This window comes from Bison bison, unplaced genomic scaffold (assembly GCF_000754665.1).
Source record: "Bison bison bison isolate TAMUID 2011002044 unplaced genomic scaffold, Bison_UMD1.0 scf7180017862139, whole genome shotgun sequence".
Classification (NCBI taxonomy): Eukaryota; Metazoa; Chordata; class Mammalia; order Artiodactyla; family Bovidae; genus Bison; species Bison bison.
The window spans coordinates 150,842-170,003 of record NW_011492711.1 but is presented as its reverse complement, the minus strand read 5'-3'; the positions used below and the strand labels follow the sequence as shown (position 1 = coordinate 170,003).

The 19,162-nt window shown below is 38.7% G+C and overlaps 1 protein-coding gene across 1 annotated transcript; it reads right to left on the bottom strand.

Annotated features, from left to right (window-relative positions):
- Positions 1–7,794: 7,794 nt before the first annotated feature.
- Positions 7,795–9,706, bottom strand: LOC104983271 (olfactory receptor 2T7-like). The gene has a single exon (XM_010832699.1). It carries the CDS (start codon positions 8,765–8,767, stop codon positions 8,318–8,320), a length of 450 nt encoding a protein of 149 aa, XP_010831001.1. The 5' UTR covers positions 8,768–9,706; the 3' UTR covers positions 7,795–8,317.
- Between the last annotated feature and the right edge of the window lie 9,456 nt (positions 9,707–19,162).

Sequence of the window (19,162 nt, the reverse complement as noted above, 5' to 3'; positions counted from 1 at the left end):
AGGTTTGACATGCTTTCAAAGTGGATGTTAAAAAATGTTTAAACCTTTGGCACATCTTTAGGAATCTAGCCTGGACACTTAAAACATTTGTCTTAAGAAGTTTGTTGATCAAATTTTACTTTTCAGTTTTTGTCTCTTGCATCATGATGATCCTGAGATTTTAGCATTTACTTATCAGGTATTTTTTACCTAACTAATCATCCAACTGAATTAATTGAATGGTTGTGAGAACAGTTTGTAAAGCTTCCAGAAGCTACAGAATGGCCAACTGTGACTTCTGTGGTGGCTCAGATAGGAAAGAATCTGCCTGCAATGTAGGAAACCCGGCTTCGATCCCTGAGTCAGGAAGCTCCTCTGGAGCAGGGAATGGCTACCCGCTCCGGTATTCTTGCCTGGAGAATTCCATGGGCCGAGGAACATGGCAGGCTATAGTCCCTGGGGTCGCAGAGTCACACACAACTAAGTGACTAACACTTGCTTAAGAGCTAAAGGAAAAATTCCCACTGAGACTGACGGATAGTCTCAAGTTGTAATTGATGTAGGAACATGTGCAGACTATTCCAGGCCACTGAATGATGCCAGAACTAATACAGTAGAATCTGTGTAGACAATACCAAGTATCACATTGGCAGTCAAGGCCAGATGACATTCCTTGTTGGCATATTCCCAAAGGAATTTAGGGTACAAAATGAAACAATGGTTGGTCACCATTCCCACAAGCAGGGAAGCACTTGAACAGAGTGTCTGCCTTGTGTACTCTAGCAGAACCATTCACAAATCTTTTAACTGGAGAGGATATGAAAGTTGTCCTGGTTATTCTGAATGACATTTCAAAATCCTTCCAGTTGTTAAGAAGCTGGACAAAATTAAAACAAACAAAAAAACAGTATATCAGACTGTGGAAACATGTATAACATTGAAGTTCTTCTAATGAACAATGAAAACGACTTTGTCTTAAGGCTTCATTGATTACCAGACAATTATGTCTTTATAAAATGACAAATGTAAAACACATAAAATTTCTGTCTTCACTGTTTTGAAGTATATATAGTTCAGTAGTGTTAAATATGTTCACGTTGTTGTGCAAAAGATCTGTAGAACTGAAACTCTGTATCAGTTGAACAACTCATCTTCCCTCTTCCCTCAGCCTACAACCCAGAAGTCTCCCAGTCTTTGTCGTGGACCTCAGTTTGCGTGTTGGGACCTGCCTTCAGCATGGAGTCAGGCTGTACAGTTTCCCCTCAGCCTTCACTTCCAGCTTGTGTTGAGCCTCCTTGTTAACCAGAAGTGAGTGCTTAGAGCTTCTCAGGTATTCCTGAGTAAGCACAAATCTCTGACAGTGTACACAGTCCTATGAAAGCACACGGCCTTCAAGAATCCCAGGACTGTGTGAAAGCTTTTCACGATCTGCTATAGATATCTCATTCCCCAAGTTTTCTTTTTAAGCCTTTTGGTTAACCAATTTTTGCCCAAATAGTATGTATTGCCTTTGGCGGTCACGATGTTCCAACAGTTGCCTTTGATTGTTTTTTTTTCAAAATGCCTGTGGGGCCTATTTGTACTGGATGAGTGCTGAGTCAGATCAAATATAGATGGTTTTGCTAGTGAGGATCTTCCAGGGAATCAGCAAACAGAGTACATGATAATTCTCTGGGGTTTGGTCTTTGAAGGAGATCCAGTCTTGACTTGCCACTCCAGTTATTGCCCTGCTCCTGTTTTTTCCATTTCAGGATGTTGTTTTTCAATAGCTAAACAGGAGAGGGAACAATAAGAATAGATGAGTTAAAAGCCCATAAAACTCACTGATTTAGTAAGTTTCAGCCATTTTTCTCAAGAAAATCCTCACCAGATTGCTGAAAGCCTTTGTTTAATTTTCAGAAGTCTGAAAAAAGTTGATTCTAGAAAAATGTCCAGTGTTTTCATTGCTTTTATGGGTATGAAATTTATTTTCAGAAGTCCTTACTCTGGCATTTTTACTAACATTAGTTTTGAAAAGTTGTTTCTGCTGCATAGACAAGTTTTTCTTTCTGTCCTCTGAAGATACCTGTTCATTGTCTGCTGGCTTGCATTGGTTTTTTTTTTTTTTTTTTTTTGTAAGTCTTTGGTTTTTTTTTTTTTTTTTTGGTAAGTCTCTTGTAATTCTTATTCTCTTGGTTCTGTACATAATGTGTCTTTTTCTCCCCAGGTGCTTTAAGACTGTCTGTCTCTTTATCACTGATTTTTAGCAATTTTATTATGCTGTTCTTTGTAGTTTTCTTCCTATTTCTTCCCATTGCTTGGGAATATTTGAGCTTCTTGGGTATGTCAGTTCAATTTTCATCAAATGTTTTGTTTAAATATCTTAATACTCTTCAGAACTGTCCTTTGTGAATGTTAATACTCTTCAGAACTGCTCTTGAATGATAGAACTATCCTTGTGAGAGGTTGTTGCTGAGCCACGAAAAGGCACTGGGATTCTTGGCCCCCCAGAGGAGAAGAATTCAATCCAGGGCCAGAGATGAGGCTGGATCGCTCAGAGCTTTTGTGTAATAAAGTTTTATTAAAGTATAAAGGAGATAGAGAAAGCTTCTGACATAGACATCAGAAGAGGGCAGAAAGAATACCTCCCTGCTAGTTTTTAGCTGGATGTGATATAGTTACTAGCAGTCTGTTAATGAAAGAAGGAATGTCTTAAAACTCAGAGAATAGCACCAGGCCCCTCATCCATAAGATGTATTTTGGGATAATCTTGGCACCAGACGAGTCATCCAGGGCCATAAAATGATTGACTTGAATCTTGTAGAAAGGCAGATTACCATACAAATAGTTTTACTTACATAGATTAGAGAAACAATGTCTGAGTATAACCTACTGGTTTGTCAAGTCGATTCTGAGCCATTAGGTGGAACCAACTTAAAGACAGAGGCTGGGGTAAATTCGTAGTACATTAACATGCTGCTGCTGCTGCTAAGTCGCTTCAGTCGTGTCCGACTCTGTGCAACCCCACAGACAGCAGCCCACCAGGCTCCGCCGTCCATGGGATTCTCCAGGCAAGAACACTGGAGTGGGTTGCCATTTCCTTCTCCAATGCATGAAAGTGAAAAGTGAAAGTGAAGTCACTCAGTCATGTCTGACTCAGCGACCCCATGGACTGCAGCCTACCAGGCTCCTCTGTCCATGGGATTTTCCAGGCAAGAACACTGGAGTGGTTTGCCATTTCCTTCTCCAATGCATGAAAGTGAAAAGTGAAAGTGAAGTCACTCAGTCATGTCTGACTCAGCGACCCCATGGACTGCAGCCTACCAGGCTCCCGTCCATGGGATTCTCCAGGCAAGAACACTGGAGTGGGTTGCCATTTCCTTCTCCAATGCATGAAAGTGAAAAGTGAAAGTGAAGTCACTCAGTCATGTCTGACTCAGCGACCCCATGGACTGCAGCCTACCAGGCTCCTCTGCCCATGGGATTTTCCAGGCAAGAGTACTGGAGTGGGGTGCCATTGCCTTCTCTGAGTACATTAACATAGCTTAAGACAAACATTTCCATAAGAAAAATGCATTGGTTAACTCAAGGTTTGAGAATAGTTAAGTTCAAGTGGAACCAGGTGTCATTATGGCAACACAGTATTTTAAGAGAAACCTCTTTTTAAATTTATATAGAGAAGGGGCGGTGGGGGTTGGGGGAATGTATCAATAGTTTGTTTCCTCCTGCCCCTTAAGAGAGAGAAAAAAATATCTGACACTTGCAGCCTATTTCCTCCGTTTGGAGACCCCTGGCCTTCCTGCCTGTTACCCTCTCACTTATTTCTTGAATGATAGAATAACTGTCCTTGTTTCTTAAATGATAAATGAGGGGTGTAGGTGTGCAGTGAATCAAAGGGAAAAATAAGTTGCTTTTCCCTGTGTACATGGGTGGTCTCTGGGGTTGTAGATGTAACAGTGGCAGCACGAGAGTAGGGGCTCAGCACTTGGGAGGGGTACTTATAGGGGTTGGGGAGGGTAAGTTATAAAAAGAATAAGTTAAACAAACCTTGAAATCAAAAACTATGTGTAGTGAAATTCAGAAGTGAATTTCAGGAAGGCAGTGATTTCACAGAAGAGATGATGACGCTCTCCTTCAAGGTGTAGGTAGAGACAGTGATGTGTTGCTAAATTAGCTCTCGAAAAAAATATGCCAAGACAAAAAAAATAAAAAGCCTTAGTTTATAGTCTTTTTCAGCTGCCATGGTCTGAATACCTCCACCACGCTATCAATGGTTTAACAACCAGCTTGCAGAAGTATTTAAGATTTAACAATTAGCTCTTGTGAGTCGGTGTGAACCAGCTCCAGAACACTGGTAGTGGAATATATGGCACAAACCATAAGGTTTAGAAAAAACAAGCCGCCTAACCCAGCACTCAGCAGGCATTTCACCGAGACCCTTGGAAGGGTGACAGCCATAGATCAGAAGACACAGAAAAGGAAACATTCATCAAATAAGATGTCAGTGAAAGAAAATATGTGCTCCACAGCCCTTTTGAGTCCTTCTTTATTCTTTAGAAGCTGGAGGCTGTCTTGGGGATGTTGGTGGATGAAGCAGGGCACGGAAAAAGGTGCAGATTGCATGAAGAAAAGTCAGGTCTGTGTTTCCAGGGACAAGCAACCTGGAAAGAAGGTGAGTGAAAGTGAGGTAGCAAGGAAGTTCTAGAGAATAGTTCTAGAAAATGAAGTCTTGTGTTAACTTTTATTTCCTTGCCTCATAGTTTAGCCTTGATTGATTTCATCTGAAAAATTATGGGAAGGAAAACCAGAGTGTGTGGTTTTGTAAATTTTTGCAAAACTTTTCTATCTTGTTAATATAAACATTTTACTTCTGGCTCCATTTATTAGGTATGTTCAGACATGTGGTAATATTTGAATGTGTGGAAGATGGCAATTTTTTTATTGATATTAAACTGCTAGCTGGTTTGGTGAACACAGAAACCTGGGAGTAAGAGACTATTCTTGCCTGGATTACCTCAAGAATGTAACATTCTTACACAATACCTAGGTCACCCCAAGAGCATAACAGCTTTGATCTTAGTGAGCATGGTCCAGAAATGATCCGGGAGTGTCAGGTACTTCAGTAAACCCTCATGGGGATGAACAGAGTTGACAGTGCAGAAAACTGCATGTAACAGTCTACATTTGCGCTCATCCTTAGTGGATGATTGTGCAGAACCAACTGTGACAGCAACTTGGTAGCTCTGTCACTGTAACTGAGTGGTGTCGGTTTGCACTCTTGTTGCTGGTGTCATATGAATTAAATCTGAGAAATTCTAGTGTCAAATCTTTGGAATAAAGTCATCTAGTGTTACCTTAATTTAGAGAAAATATATCCTCAACCTCCCTACTTTCCTCCTTTTCAGTCTCTCTCTTTCTCTGTTTCCCTCACTCTGAATCTTTGACATTCCTTCTAGCTTTAATTCTTTGGTTCAAATTCTTTCTCATGTTGATAGGTTTGGTTTCCTCATCTAAAATTTGTGTCATTGCATCTGTAGCATTTATGAAATCTTCAAAATTAAGGATTCTGTAAGAAAAACTGGGGAGAAAGCATAATGGTCACTCACAGAAAGGTCCTGAGACGGTTGCTGAGAAAAGTCCTGTCCTCGGGGACATAGGGTGCTGTTTATGCTCTTTTCCTGAGATGATTCTGCAATTGGTTCACCACTGGGCAGCTCTAACTGCAGAATTCTGGAATCATTCAGGGTTGGAACACGATATATATATATAGCATTAGAAATTTAGCTCTTAGCATTTATATTGTTAAGTGAAAACAGAGGGGCAGGGAGGCTGGTTAAATCACAATAAAAATGGCAAATGAGGTGGAATCTAGATCATTCATGGAAGGAAATAGATTCAAATAAAGGAACTGAAATCATGCTAGATCAATTATTTAGAATTTAAGAATGACTTTACTATATTCAGTGATGCAGCTTGGTCTGATAGTGAGGATGCTGTTCATCTAATTGTTAATCTCAGAGGAAGAGGGCAATAAAGGACCAGTGGCAATTTCAGTCTTCTACAAAGACTAATTTTTGTTTCAGTGAGGTTTAAGTTTATGTTAGAGACTCTCCCCTCTGAAGAAATTCCAGTCTAAAAAGAGAAAAGTTGGTTTCCCATTCTGCCTTACCCTCACTCTGTCGCAGGTCTTTTCTTAGTCATTTTTATCTTTTGAAGTATCTCATTTCTCTGCACTAGATAACTTTATCTTCTCTTTTAAGACATATCCAGAGGTTTCCCTGGTGGCTCACATGGTAAAGCATCTGCCTGCCATGCAGGAGACCTGGGTTCAATCCCTGGGTCAGGAAGATCCCCTGGAGAAGGGAACAGCAACCCACTCCAGTATTCTTGCCTGGAGAATCCCATGGACAGAAGAATTCATGGGGTTGCAAAGAGTTGGCCATGACTGAGCGACTAACACACACACACAGAGGTTTCCAATTAGATCAGAAAGAAGTGGTTTCTGCCATGTGGCTTCATTCTCCATGGAGAGAGATTTTTGATAGGTCAATGAACTTTTCAAGGGCAGTGGGGCTGCCTTTGTCTTTTTCCTAGCTGCTGAGTTGAGTTGGTTATGCATCCCATTTACCGGAAGCCTGTTGATAAGGGATGTGACATTGGCAGTAGTGAGCAAATGGATGAGAGCCTTGCCTAGGAATTTTCTTTGCCCAGTCTTTCTTTTTTATTATCTTAAAAATAAGTCAATTTACTAAAACTTAATTTTGTTCTTGCATGGAGGAAGAGGGTACTTATAGAACTTTGTGTGGGCATTTGTAAAGCACTTCCTCTCTGGTTTCAATTAGTATAATAATAGAATGGTTATATCAGAAAGAAAACTGAAGTGCGAGGAATTCAGCTTTATTGCCAGAAGTAGACAGGCTCAAACCTGACAAGTGATACCTGAATAAATGCTTATGGGCTGTAGCATGTGTCCTTGTTCAATCACTATCAAAGATTTCTAGTTCATACCTTTCCCCTAACCCTCCCTGCTCTACACCTTGATCAGCACATACATTTCTTTCTTGTACAGATAATTTATGTTAATCCCTTATATGAAGAATGTCCTAAAACTTTGTTACCCACTTGGTAGATTAAAACATTTCTCCCATATAATACTCAAAATATTATTAAAAATAAATCACCTTCTTCCCACTCTGCCATATATATACATATATATATGGCTTCCTAGGTGGCACAGTGGTAAAGAATTTGCCTGCAATGCAGGAGACTTGGGAGACACAGGTATTATCCCTGGGTCAGGAAGATGTCCTGGGGGAGGAAATGGCAACCCACTCCAGTATTCTTGCCTGGGAATTCCCACTGACAGAGGAACCTGGCAGGCACAGTCCATGAGGTCGCAAAGAGTTGGACATAACTGAGCATGCTCGGGCGCACACACACACACACACACACACACACACACACACTCATATATGTGAGTGTGTATATGTGTGTGTGTGTATATATATATATATATCTTTTTTCAGATTCTTTCACAGTATACGTTATTACAAGATTAAAATAGAGTAATTTAATTGGATTTTTGTTTAGGTCTGTTTTTAGCCAAATTTTAAAAATTTGACAGCAAGAACTCAACTGTTTTTATCTTCACTTAAGGGTCTTTTGTGGTAAAGAATCCACCTGCAATGAGGGAGACCTGGGTTCAATCCCTGGGTCAGGAAGATCCCCTGGAGGAGGGCATGCCAACCCACTCCAGTATCCTTGCCTGGAGAATCCCCATGGACAGAGGAGCCTGGCGGGCTACAGTCCATGGGGTCACAAAGAGTCGGACCTGACTGAGCAACTAGGCACAGCACAGCACAAGGGTCTTTTAGAAGCTGCAGCATTTTGGGACTTTCAGTCATGGTTGGCCTCTTTCAAAGACTATAATAGACTCGAATTTCCTTTGTAGTTGAAAACAGCATCATCGATCCAGTTTTCTTGGTGAAACTTCATCATCCTTACCATCACTACATCTGCCGCCTCAGCTACCATCACTCCAATTACACCTTTTACCACCATCATTATTGCCACCATCACTATTCTCACCACTACCAGTGCCAACACTACCACTATCACCACAACCACCACCATCATCAGTCCTACAGTGCCCAATTTGAGAATGTGGGCCTACAATTCTCAAAGAAGCATGAAGAGGATAAACACAGGTCACTAGTTTTATGTATATATGAACTGAACCCATGAAGTCAATGATCCCGTTGCATTTTCAAGTATGAAAAGACCAGGGCTGAAATGGAATCTAAGCAGCACTGCTTTAGAATGAAATAGAGCTAGTGATCAACATCCATCATGTTTGTATCTAAACTGAGGTTAGGCAGCATCCCAACGCCATTTGCCAAGCGCACACCACCTCCTTGTTCCTCAGACTGTATATGAGGGGGGTCATCATAGGAGTGAGAATGGCACGAAGCATAAAAAGAACCTTGGCCAGCTTGGGACTGTGGTGAGAATTAGGCTTCATGCAGACCAGCATGGCTGGGCCAAAATAGAGAATCACCACAGTCAGGTGGGAGGAGCCGGTGGCCAGGGCTTTGTTCCTGGCCTCAGGGAAGTTTGTGCAGAGGACAGCAAGGAAGATGAGGGCATAAGAGGACATGATGAGGGACAAGGGGATGAGGAACCCCGTGATGCTTGTCATCATCACAGCCTTCTCATAGGCAGAGATGTCTTCACAGGCCAGTTTCAGGATGGCCATGACCTCACAGAGAAAATGGGGAATCTCTTTGGAACCACAGCTGGGGAAATACATGGTTCCTCTATTGTTACATATGTCTATATATCTGCTCTTATGTTGGCAACATACTGTTTTAATTTACTATAGCTTCGTAATGTATTTTGAAATCAGGAAGTACGATGCCTCTATTTTTGTTTTTCTATCTGAAGATTGCTTTGTCAATCTTATTTTGTTCCTGAATTTGAAATATTTTAAGCTTTTCATGATTACAAGTGATGTTAATATTGGTTTGACCTATATTATTTGAGGTAGTTTCCCTGTATTCCCACTTCCTTAAGAGTTTTTAACCATAAATGGGTATAGAATTTTGGCAAAAGCTTTTTCTACATTTAGGGACATGATCGTATGTTTTTTATTCTTCAGTTTGTTAATGTGCTATATTACATTAATTTGCAGATATTGAAGAATCTTTGCATTTGGGGGTAAATCCCACCTTGATCATGGTGTGTGATCCTTTTAATGTGTTAGTGGATATGGTTTGCTAGATAATTAGTTTTTAACATTTATTTTTATTACATAAAAATAAAAGCTTCTGCATTTTTATAATTAACAACAAACTATTCAGAAAGGAAACTCAGAAAGAATTCCATTTATAAAAGCAACAAAAATATATAGAAATAAACTTAACCGAGGAGATGAAAGACATATACACTGAAAATTATAAAACATTAGTGAAAGAATTTGAGCAAGACAAAATTAAATGAAACAACATGCCTCATATGGATTAGAAATATTTAGTATTATCAAATGTTCCTATTATTGAAAGTGATCTACAGATTAAGTGCAATGTCTATCACAAATTCTAATGGCCCTTTTTAACCATCTTTTTTGGTGCCCCAAAGTAAAGAAATAAAAGCAAACGTGATTAAACTTGAAAGCTTTTCACAGCAAAGGAAACTATTGATTAAGTGAAAAGATAACATATTGAATGGGAGAAAATATTTGTAAATTATATGGCTGATAAGGGATTAATATCCAGCAAATAGAAACAGTTCATACAACTTAATAGCAAAAGAAAAATAAAAACAAACAACCAGTTTTTTAAAAAGGGCAGAAGACCTGAAAAGACATTTTTCCAAAGAAGAAATGCAGATGGCTGACAAACACATGAAGAGTTCAACATTGCTAATAATCAAGGAAATTCAAATAAAAACATGATGAGATATCACCTCATACTTGTTAGAATGGCTATCATCAAAATGAACACAAATAACAAGTGTTGATGAGGATGTGGAGAAAAGGGAGCCTTTATACACTGTTGGTGGGAATGTAAATTGAAGCAGTCACCATGTAAAATAGTGTGAATGTTTCTCAAAAAAAAAAATAGAGCTATTATCTGACCCAGCAATTCCACTTCTGGGTATATATTTGAAGAAAATAAAAACACTAATTTTAAAAGGTACATGCATCCCAATGTTCATGTTAGCATTATTTACAATTGCTGAGATACAGAAACAGTCTAACAGTCCATCAACAATTGAATGTATAACGTGCAAATGGTATGTGTGTGTATATATATATATGAATACATACACATATGAATACTACTGATAAACTCAAAATGGATTAAAAACCTAAATGCAAGGCCAGAAACTATAAAAATCTTAGAGGAAATCGTAAGTAGAACACTCTTTGACATAAATCACAAGATCCTCTATGACCCACCTCCCAGAGTAATGGAAATAAAAACAAAAATAAATTGGACCTAATTAAACTTAAAAGCCTTTGCACAACAGAAGAAACTTGTAACACAATGAAAGACAACTCTCAGAACAAGAGAAAGTTGAAAATGAAGCAACTAACAAAGGATTAATCTCCAAAATATACAAGAGCTCATGCAATTCAATATCAGAAAAACAACAACCAAATCAGAAAAACAACAACCAAATCAAAAAATTGGCAGAAGACCTCAATAGATATTTCTCCAAAGAAAACATACAAATGGCCAACAAATGCATGAAAAGATACTCAACATCACTCATTATTAGAGAAGTGCAAACCAAAACTACCATGAGGTATCACCTCACACAGTGAGAATGACTATCATCAAAAAATCTACAAATAATAAATTCTGGTGAGTGTAGAGAAAAGAAAACCATCTTGCACTGTTGTTGGGAATGCAAATTGATACAGCCACTATGGAGAACAGTATGGAGATGACTTAACTAACTGGGAATAAAGCTATGACCCAGGAATCCCACTACTGGGTATATACCCTGATAAAACCATAACTCAAAAAAGACATGTAACTGAATGTTCATTGCAGCACTATTTCCAATAGCCAGAACACGGAAGAAACTTGGATATCCATCAACAGATGAATGGATAAAGAAGTTGTGGTACATATATACAATGGAATGTTATTCAGCCATAAAAAGGAACAAATGTGAAACACTGGATCATAAAGCTTGTTATACAGAGTGAAGTCATAAAAATGAAATCAAATATTGTATACTAATGTATATATATGGAATCTAGAAAAATGGTACTATTTGATGAATTTCTTTAAGGGCAGGAATAGAGATGGAGATGTAGAGAAAAGATTTGTGGACACAGAGGGAGAAGGAGAGGGTCGAGTGAATTGAGAAAGTAGTATTTACATATACCCTACCATGTGTAAAATAGATAGCTAGGAGAAGCTGCAGTATAACATAGGGAGCCCAGTCTGATGCTCTGTGGAAACCTAGATGGGTGGAATGGGGAGTGTGAGAGGGAGGCTCAAGAGGGAGGTGATACATATATGGTTATAACTAATTCATGCTGTTGTGTAGCAGAAGACATCACAACATTGTAAAGCAATCATCCTCCAATTTTAAAAAAAGAAAGCTTAAAAGAAGGAAATTTTGCAATTGTTTCAAATGGATGGACAGGGAAAGCACTTGCTACATGAAGTCATATGGAGAAAGACAAACACTTTATGATATCACTTATATGTGGAATCTAAAAGATACACCAAACTAGTGAATATAACAAAAAGGAAGCAGATTCAAACGCAGAGAAAACAAACTGCTGGTTGCCAGTGTGAGTGGGGAGGGACAATATACCTGGGAAAAAGTGGAAAGAAGTGGACATTTTTACGCTATTGGGTGTAAAACAGGCTCAGGATTATATTGTACAACACAGTGATATGGCCAATATTTTGTAATAACCATAAATGGAAAGTAACCTTTCAAGATTGTATTGAAATAACAAAAAAAAAAAATTTAAAGGAATGGACTTAATTGGAGCAGGAACAGTCTTCCTATCCTCATAATTCAGATCACTGGGTTTTTTATTTTCAATTTTTATTGGACTGTAGTTGATTTGCAATGTGTAGTTTCAGGTCTACAGCAATACGAATCAGTTATGCACATGTATATATGCACTCTTTTTTAGATTCTTTTCCCATATGCATCACTGCAGAGTATTGGGAAGAGTTCCCTGTGCTACACAGTAGATATTTATTATTTATCTATTTTATATATATCAGTATGTATAAGTCAATCCCAATCTCCCAGTTTATCCCTCCTCCTTTTACCTCCATCATAACCATGTTTGTTTTTTATATCTGTGACTCTATTTCTGTTTTCTAAATAAGTTCATTTGTACCATTTTTTCTTTAGGTTCCACATATAAGTATTTTCAAATTATGGTTTTCCTCTGGATATATGCCTTTCTCTGGTAGAATTGGTTATGGTTTTCAAATTATGGTTTTCTCTGGTAGAATTGATGGATAGTATGGTAACTTTATTTTTAGTCATTGAAAGAACCTCCATATTGTTCTCCATAGTGACTATTCAAGCCTGCATTCCCACCTACAGTGTAGAAGAGGTCCTCTTTTCTCCACACCCTCTCTAGAATTGTTTGTAGATTTATTTATTTTTTTTTTTTTGATGATGGCCATTCTAACAAATGTGAGGTGTTGTCTCATTTTAGTTTTTATTTGGAGAGCAAGATCAAACCAGTCAATCCTAAAGGAAATCAACCCTGAAATTCTTTGCAAGAACTGATGCTGAAACTGAAGCTCCAATACTTTGGCCACCTGATGTGAAGATCTGACTCATTGGAAAAGACCCTGATGCTGGGAAAGATTAAGGGCAGGAAGAGAAAGGGGCGACAGAGAATGAGATGGTTGGATGGTATCATCAACTCAATGGACATGAGTTTGAGCAAACTGGGAGATAGTGAAGGACAGGGACACCGTGTGTGCTGCAGTCCATGGGGTCACAAAGAATTGAACATGACTAGGCAACTGGAGAAGGCAATGGCAACCCGCTCCAGTCTTGCCTGGAAAATCCTATGGACGGAGGAGCCTAGTAGGCTGCAGTCCATGGGGTCGTTAAGAGTCAGACACAACTGAGCAACTTCACTTACACTTTTCACTTTCATGCATTGGAGAAGGAAATGGCAACCCAGTCCAGTGTTCTTGACTGGAGAATCCCTGGGACAGGGGAGCCTGGTGGGCTGCCGTCTATGGGGTCGCACAGAGTCGGACACAACTGAAGCGACTTAGTAGCAGCAGCAGCAGCAGGCAACTAAACAACAATAATTAGAGATGTTGAGTATGTTTCCATTGTGTTTTTTTTGGACAATTGCATGTCTTCTTTGGAGAAATATCTATTTAGATCTTCCAACCAATTTTTGATTGTTTTTTCTTTTGATATTGAACTGAATGACCTATTTGTATATTTTGGAGATTAATCCCTTGTCAGCTGCCCTGTTTACAAATATCTTTCTCATTCTGTGGCAGGTCTTTTTCATTTTGTTTAAGGCTTTCTTTTGCTGTGCAGAAGTTTAAGTTTAATTAAGTACCATTTGTTTATTTTTGTTTTCAGTTTCCTTACTCTCAGCAGTGGATTGAAAAAATGATCTTGCTATTATTTACATCAGAGAATGTTCTGCCTATGTTTTCCTCTAAGAGGTTTGAAGTATTGACCTTATATTTGTGTCTTTAATCCATTTCTTTGTATATGTGTATGGTGTTACAGAGTGTTCTAATTTCATTCTTTTTCTTGTAGCTGTCTAGTTTTCCCAGAACCATTTATTGAAGAGGCTCTTTTCTCCATGATATATTCTTGCCTCCTTTTTCATAAATTAATTGATCTTAATTAGTATGTGTGAATTTACTTCTGGGCTCTCTATCCTGTTCCGTTGACCCATGTTTCTGTTTTTTATTTGCGTGTGTGTCTGTGTGTGTCATTACTATACTGCTTTGATTATTATACCTTTGTAGTACTGTATCTTTGTAGTATAGTCTGAAGTCAGGAAGCGTGATTCCTCCAGCTCTGTTCTTTTTTCTCTAGGTTGCTTTGGATTTTCAAGGGTTTTGTTTTTCCATATAAAATTTAAAATATTTTGTACTAGTCCTGTGAAAAATAACTGTTGTTTTAGAGATTGTGTTGAATCTGTAGATTGCCCATTTTAACAATATTAATTCTTCCAATTTAAGAACATGGTATATATTTCTATCCATTTGTGTCATCTTCAATTTCTTTCATAAGCTTCTTATAGATTCAGGGTACAGATTTTTGCCTAGGTAGGTGTGTTCCTGGAGAAGGAAATGGCAACCCAATCCAGTATTCTTGCCTGGAGAATCCCAGGGACAGGGGAGCTTGGTGGGCTGCCGTCTATGGGGTTGCACAGAGTTGGACACGACTGAAGCGACTTAGCAGTAGCAGGTGTATTCCTAGATATTTTATTATTGTTGATATGATGGTATAAGGAATTGTGTCCTAATTTCTCTTTGTGATCTTTCACAGTGAGCATATAGGAATCCAAGAGATTTATGTGTACTAATTTTGTATTCTGAAACTTTACCAAATTCATTCATGAATTGTAGATGGTTTTTGGTAGAATCTTTAGAATTTTCTTCATATAGTATTATGTCATCTGCAAACAGTGACAGTTTTCTTTCTTTCCAATTTTAATTCTTTTCATTTCTTTTTCTATTCTGATTGTTGTGTCTAAGACTTCCAAAACTATGTTGAATTGAAGTGATGACCGTGGACATTCTTTTTTTTTTTTTTTTAATCTTAGAGGAAATGCTTTCAGCTTTTCAGCATTGAGTATAACATTAGCTGTGGGTTTGTCATATATGGTCTTTATTATGTTGAGATAGGTTCTTTCTGTGCCTACTTTCTGAAGAGTTTCTATCATAAAAATATGTTGAATTTTATCCAGAGTCTTTCCTGCATCTATTGAGATGTTCATATAGTTTTTATGCTTCAGTTTGTCAACTTGTCATTGACTGATTTTCAGATATTGAAAACTGTTTCCATCCTTATGATAAAATCCCACTTGACTGTGGTGTATGATCCTTTTAATACATTGTTGGATGCAGTCTGCTATTATTTGTTGAGGATTTTTGCATTTGTGTCAATGACATTGACCTGTAATTTTCTTTTTTCCTGAATCTTAGTATCAGGGTGAATCTAATCTCATACATTGAGTTCAAAAGCAATATTTCCTTTGCAGTTTTTGAAATCTGAGAATGATAGGTGTTAACTCGTCTCTAAGTATTTGGTAGAATTCACCTCTGAAGTCATCTGGTCCTGGACTTTCATTTGTGGGAAGTTTTTCAATTACTGATTCAACTGACTACTAAGTAATGGTTCATTCTTATTTTTTTCCATGTATTATTGGAAGAGTTAATATTGTTAAAATGGCCATATTATCTAAAGCAATCTACAGATTTAAGGCAATTCCTATGAAAATACCAAAGGCATTTCCCACAAAGGTAGAATAATTTTATAACATGTATGAAACCACAAAACACCCCAAATAGCCAAATCAACCTTGAGAAAGAAAGGTGCCCCGAGTATGTTGAGGGTTTGCTGTTCTATGATGACTGGGCCATTTCTTGACATGGTTGACTGCTGGTGCTAGTTGGCCACTGGGAGGTGGGGCTGGATTGTGGGCCTCCTCGTGGTTGGAATCAGGTCCTGGGGCAGCTAGGGGTTCAGTGGGTGCAAAGGGGGGCATCTGGCCTGATAATGTGTCCCTGCCTTACTAGCTGCATGGCCCATTGCATCTCAGGCCTGATGCCTACCAGCTGGTGTTTGGGGCCATGTCCCAAGACTAATAAATGAAAGGGAGGATCCAAAATGATGCTTTGCTGCATCAAAGTCCTCGTGGTGGGATGAGCTCCCTAAAATATATATTGCAATGTCTTTGTCCCCCAGGTGAGTCCCAGTTGCCTCCTGTCTCTCTGGGACACTCTCCATTATCAACAAGTAGATTGATCCAAGCAAGTTTCAAATTACTACTTCTATTCTTGACACCAAGTATATGAGATATTGTATACACTCTTTAAGACTGGAGTCTCTGTTTCCTTCAGTCCTTTGGTGCTCTAGAAATAAGCCCCACTGGCCTTCAAAGCCAAATATTCTGAGTGCTCATCGTCCCAATACAGGGTCTTCAGACTAGGGAGCCCAATGTGGGGATCTACTCTTCATTCCTTTTGGAAAACCTCTGCAATTTTAATTATACTCCTGTTTGGATCACCAATCTGTGATTATTGTTCCTGACCAATCTGCATCTCTGGCCCTCCTCCCTGTTGCATTGTGGTTCTTTCTTTATATCTTTTGTTGTAAACGATCTTTTCTGTTGGTCTTCAGGTCATTTATATTGGTAGATCCTTTGTAATAGTTGTAACTTTTATATGCCCTTGGGAGCAAATAAAGACCAACCACACAAACCTATTTCATATGTAAAAAGAAAGAAAAATAAGGAAACTCAGAAGTTCAAAATCCTAATTTGGTATGCTGTATTTCCTTTCCTTGCAAATTCTTGGATTTCTATAAACATTTTTATTGATTGGTTAGTTGTTTTTAAAAAAACAGATTGCTAATCTCATGAATGTCCTTAATGAAACTAAATTATGCAATGTATACTTTTGTGTGATGCTCCAATTCTGATCACCGTATGGTCAAGGGAATACTGAATTGTCACTGTGCTGCCTGTGACAGTTAAGACTGTGTAATCCTGAGTAGGCACAGTCGTAGTGGAGGAAGGCATCAGTCCCTTTCAAGACAAAGAAGTCACAATCATCCCACATTCTTAAGTGCAGAGTTAGAGATTTAAAGCTCTGGGAACAAGCACACTGGAAAGAGAAGGGAGGAAGGGACTGACTTTATTGAGGATCAGGCAGAATGATCATAGAGCAGGTGATATTTGAATAAGGAAATGAGAAACATGAAAGATATGACTGCTCCAGGCCAGGTATTGATTGGCATGTGAATTCTTTAGGTCCCTGGCAGGTATTCTAACTCCAGTTCTGTACATGAGAAAATAGATGCATGACCACATTGTCCAATGTTCCATATCTGGCAAGTCAAGATTAAACCCAACTTTTTGCTCCAAACTCTATGTTCACACCATGAATAAAAGGTCAGGACAGATGAGAAGGCCATTTTGGACAAGAACGTTGACTTTCTCAATAGTAGAAGACATACTCTGAGAAGAAAAACATGATTCTATGAAGCTGAAGTGTGAGTATGTGAAAGGAATGGAAGAAAGTAGTCAAGATTAAGTCTGGAGTCCAGTTAGATAATTTCTAAAGAGTTTGAATATAAGGTAGGCATTATTGTTGTTTTTTTTTTAATCTTGTGGAAATGGAAGGAACATAATGACCTACTAGAAAACCTACTTCTAGCAACTGCATGGATGTTGTATGAGATGGGAAGAGTCTGGGGTATGAAGACCAGTAATGAAGCTATTGAAACAATAAAGGAACAGAATATGAGACTGTGAACTAAGTGCAATTAGGGATGAACAGTGAAATTGGAATGGGATCAGATAGTCTTTTCCAGCTTTATGGGGAATATGGACCATGTGGGATCTTGGTTTGATTCAGTAAATCTGAGGCATGGCTTAAGAAAGTTTAGACTGTTTCATTTTGATGAGTGCTGATTTGTTGGCATTTTCTCAGTATTGTATAATGTTTTTACTGAAGTGCTGAGTGTTAAATTTCTTTGACATACAAGAACTGATTTGTAAGTCATAGTTCAGGGACTGAGATAATTTGGTCCTTTCTCTGTCAGCAGGTCTTTGCATAATTCATTCAATCATCATTAAAGAGACTGATATTTTTAAACCATGAAATACTCTTGAGTCATTGATCTCATTTAGCACATCATACTTTATTTTTGTTCAATTGTTAACGTTCATAAACCTTCAGTTCAGTTCAGTCGCTCAGTCATGTCTGACTCTTTGCGACCCCATGGACTGCAGTATGCCAGGCTTCCCTATCCATCAGTTCAGTTCAGTCGCTCAGTCATGTCCAACTCTTTGAAACCCCATGAACCCCAGCACACCAGGCATCTCTGTTCATCACCAACTGCCGCAGTCTACCCAAACTCATGTCCATTGACTCGGTGATGCCATCCAACCATCTCATCCTCTGTTGTCCCCTGCTCCTCCTGCCTTCAATGTTTCCCAGCATCAGGGTCTTTTCAAATGAATCAGCTCTTTGCATCGGGTGGCCAAATATTGGAGTTTCACTGTCAACATCAGTCCTTCCAATGAATACCGAGGACTGATCTTCAGAATGGTCTGGTTGGATCTTCTTGCAGTCCCAGGGACTCTCAAGAGTCTTCTCCAACACCACAGTTCGAAAGCATCAATTCTTCAGCACTCAGCTTTCTTTATAGTCCATCTCTCACATCCATACATGACCACTGGAAAAACCATAGCCTTGACTAGACACACCTTTGTTGACAAAGTAATGTCTCTGCTTTTTAATATGCTTTCTAGGTAGGTCATAACTTTCCTTCCAAGGAGAAAGTGTCTTTTTTTTATCTTAATTTTTTTTTCATTTTTCATTTTTAAATTTTATTTTATTTAACTTTACAATATTGTATTGGTTTTGCCATATATCAAAGTGAATCTGCCTCAGGTATACATGTGTTCCCCATCCTGAACCCTCCTCCCTCCTCCCTCCCCATACCATCCCTCTGGGTCATCCCAGTGCACCAGCCCCAAGCATCCAGTATCGTGCATTGAACCTGGACTGGCGACTCATTTCATATATGATATTATACATTTTCAATGCCATTCTCCCAAATCATCCCACCCTCTCCCTCTCCCACAGAGTCCAAAAGACTGTTCTATACGTCAGTGTCTCTTTTGCTGTCTCGTATACAGGGTTATTACTACCATCTTTCTAAATTCCATATATATGCCTTAGTATACTGTATTGGTGTTTTTCTTTCTGGCTTACTTCACTCTGTATAATAGGCTCCAGTTTCATCCACCTCATTAGAACTGATTCAAATGTATTCTTTTTAATGGCTTAGTAATACTCCATTGTGTATAGGTACCACAGCTTTCTTATCCATTCATCTGCTGATGGACATCTAGGTTGCTTCCATGTCCTGGCTATTATAAACAATGCTGCGATGAACATTGGGGTACACGTGTCTCTTTCCCTTC

Excerpts from the sequence above, each read along its gene's own strand:
- LOC104983271 (XM_010832699.1), bottom strand. The coding sequence starts at position 8,767 with ATGTATTTCCCCAGCTGTGGTTCCAAAGAGATTCCCCATTTTCTCTGT.